Below are 3,179 nucleotides of genomic sequence, written 5' to 3' on the forward strand. Positions count from 1 at the left end.
TCCCTAGCCCCCCAGTGCTGGCTGACCCAGACCGCCCTGGCACTGGCACAAGAGCATGGGGGCATCTCCAGCACTAAGGGATGACACAATGCCACAAAGTCATTCGGTTAATTAGACTCCCTGACCCCTTCATCACCGTATGGATTTCACAACCTCCTTTGCTTCCTTTCAGTAGTACAGCAGCTCCAACGAGCTTCTGGAAGTAGTGCCTTCTCGCATGGTGTGATATGCTGCCAAAGTATCACAGCATCTCAAGGGACTGTAAAAGTTGAAGTATTGCAGCAACGAAAATAATAAAAAGGAGCCTCACATGCATCAAGATCTACAGTGGTGATGTAGGTTAGTCATCAGCTGGGGTTTATTCAGTGGCTCAGACTGGTACACTGGCAACTAAACATTTAAACAGTTGGCTACACTCTACATGTAAACAGGAAATTGCAACAAGCCAAAAAGGTAATAAATTGGTGGATGTAGTGTAATAATGAAAAACCCGATCAATGGCATTTTGTGACTATGGCATCCTTCAAAATACCTCTGGCATTTGAGACTGATTGGCTGAAAGTCTAAACATTTCTGAATGGAGCAAAAAGGACTACGCTGGGCTCCAGTAATTATTCTGATGCTTAGCTAAAATGAGATGTCACAGTATTAGCTGTACAAGTGCATTACTTCCGCTCCTCTGCCCAACCTCGTCTGAGCTACCAGCAGCACAGTCAGGGAGTGCCAAAGCAGGAATACAATTTTGAACATTTCTAGCCTGTTCCCTCCAGACAGGTTTACCTACACACTTCTCGGGAAGCTGACCAGTGCCTTCTGAGAGAACGTCACTTCTTACATGACACGGAGCGGGCACTTGGGTAGAAGGGCCCTGCTGAGCCCTGGTGTCTCTTGGCCTCTCTTCTCAGCCTTCTTCCTCACCTACAAGTCTTTGAAAATGCCTCTTGGCAGAGGCAATACCCTAGAAATGTATCCAATTTAATGACAACTAAAATTGGAACAGAAGATCCAGCTGTTCCTCCCCTGGATGTTGGTTTAAAGGCAGCTCGCCTGGTTTTTGCAGGGTGGCAGTTCGAAATTTATGGACATGGGAGGAGGTCTCCATTCTCCCTCAGACTTCCTATGGATGGTGTGACGAGGGCAGTCTGAGGCCCTCCTGTCCTGTCAGTGTGATGACCACCATCCAACTTTTCTGACTAATTGCATATATTTCTCAGACGCCCTCCCAAGACCCCTCCAAAAAGTAAAAAACAACAACAAAAAAACCCCAAAAAACCACCCCCCCAAACCCTGCAGCCAAATACTATGACATCCCAGTTAGTAAACACAAAACGTAATGCTTTACAAAATGAATACAATATTCCATGTGCACCCAGCTTCCACACGTCAGCACCGCACTGAGGAGGCTGCTGGGCTGGTGTCTGTAGGCAGTTTCTGTTGGCAGACAGCTCCAGTGGAATTGCCACCCTCAGTTATTGTTTAAGTTATGTATAAGACATGTGTGAACCATTGGATATTTGTGAAGTAACACTTGTGCTCCTGCTCATGCCCTGTTCCGTCCGTCCCCCAGAAGCTGTCCGCCTCAGAGCCTGGGGGCTGTTGCGGACCCCTATAGCACTACTTCGAGGTACCCCCTGCATGGGCCCCGAGGGGTGACCCCATGGCTGGGGTCCACCTTGCATTGGATGGCCCCAAGCTTGTGGTGGGCCACCCATGGGATGACCCCAGTGAGGTCCTGCACCCCCAGTAGGATTGTGGGACCAGCCAGAAGCTCCCGGGTAGCTGTGGCTGAACGCCTCGGGGGAGAGATTAGAAAGAACCATATTACTAAAACCTAGCCTCATGCTTTCTGAGTCAAAAGCTTCGATCTCGCGAGCTTGACGCTCCAGCAGGCTTCGTATCCGTTCAGTACGCTCGTTCTGCAACGCCAGCATCTCCTCCTCAATCTAGGAAGGAAAAAAGAAGAGACAGTCTGTAGCAGCAGGACTCCTTTACAGGCATGGCTTCAACTCTCTGAAGGACTTGTAACAGCAAGCTCATGACGAACCTTCTCCCCATGTTTCTACATGAGACTGGATCTAGATCAGATGTCCACTGACACACAATCTGTTCTGAATGCAAAAGGGTAAGTCCCATAGACCTGCACACGCCAAAGCATGGTGAACACCAGTTGGAGGGTCTTGGTCCCTGTTCCCTGGTGATTACAGAAGTTTTAGGGATGCAAAGCCCAAGTTTGCGGTGATACTCACAGCTTGACATAGGTTAATCTTTTAAGATGCAGGAAAATCTACAGCTTCCATAAAAGCCTACTGGGAAAGCACCTTCAGATACAGCCAAGCACAGTGCCTGTACAGTCAAATACCTGCCAACACAGCTTAATGTGACCTTCACTGTTTGTAGCTGAATCTGATGATGACGACTGCTATTTTCTCCAGGATTCAATGTACGAGCCCACATCCAGTTTCCTCTCCAATGTTCACTAGTCAGATTTTCTTAGCTCATGTTATCACCTCTGACCTACCCCTTTCCTAAATTGGTTTCTCATGTTTCATTACCCTGATACTTTCTCCAGGGTGTGTGGCTGAGAAAACAGGCAGTGATGTTGGAATTGTGTAGCAGATTATTAGCTAGATGACATGCAAGCTGGCAACTCCAATTTCTTCCCCATAACACTGTTCCAAATTGGTTTCCAACGGTACTTTAGTAGGGGCACTGGGATCAGCTCTCTAAGTACAGAAAACATGGGGCTACGGCCTCCTGACACCCGTCAGACAGGGATGAAAGCCTTTCTTATTGAAATCTTTGCAGTCAGGTGGAGAACCAAAGAACCACTGCATTATCTTCTTGCCAGCACTGAAAAAGCTACTTTTGGCTTCAGTGAAAAAGACCAAATGGGTAAAAAGCAGCAGCCAAGACTTTTAGCATAGCTCACTGGCATCTCCCCTGTTGTCAGCAGCAACGTGGCCAAGAGGTGTTATCTTGGGCTGTGCTGAAGGTACTGGGCAGAGCTTGTACTTGTAAGCGCTCTCTTCCCTTAGTCAGGGAATATGCAAAGTGATTTCATCTGGAATTTAGGAAACAATCTGCTCTGAGCCATTTGGGGCTTTCAGAAACTGCCTTATCCACTTGCCTGTTTCTTAGCACTAGGTGAGTGACACTGACTCTCTCCATAGAGCAGCCTT

At 47.7% G+C, this 3,179-nt stretch overlaps 1 protein-coding gene across 1 annotated transcript in view; it reads right to left on the reverse strand.

The window, feature by feature from the left end:
• Positions 1–6: 6 nt before the first annotated feature.
• Positions 7–3,179, reverse strand: part of TAOK1 (TAO kinase 1) — a 35,950-nt gene continuing 32,777 nt past the window's right edge. Inside the window, exon 19 of the mRNA XM_009324713.1 lies at positions 7–1,943. Within this exon, the coding sequence (XP_009322988.1) occupies positions 1,482–1,943 (462 nt within the window). The 3' untranslated portion in view covers positions 7–1,481. The remainder of the gene's footprint in view (positions 1,944–3,179) is intronic.

This window comes from Pygoscelis adeliae, unplaced genomic scaffold (assembly GCF_000699105.1).
Source record: "Pygoscelis adeliae isolate BGI_AS28 unplaced genomic scaffold, ASM69910v1 Scaffold580, whole genome shotgun sequence".
Classification (NCBI taxonomy): Eukaryota; Metazoa; Chordata; class Aves; order Sphenisciformes; family Spheniscidae; genus Pygoscelis; species Pygoscelis adeliae.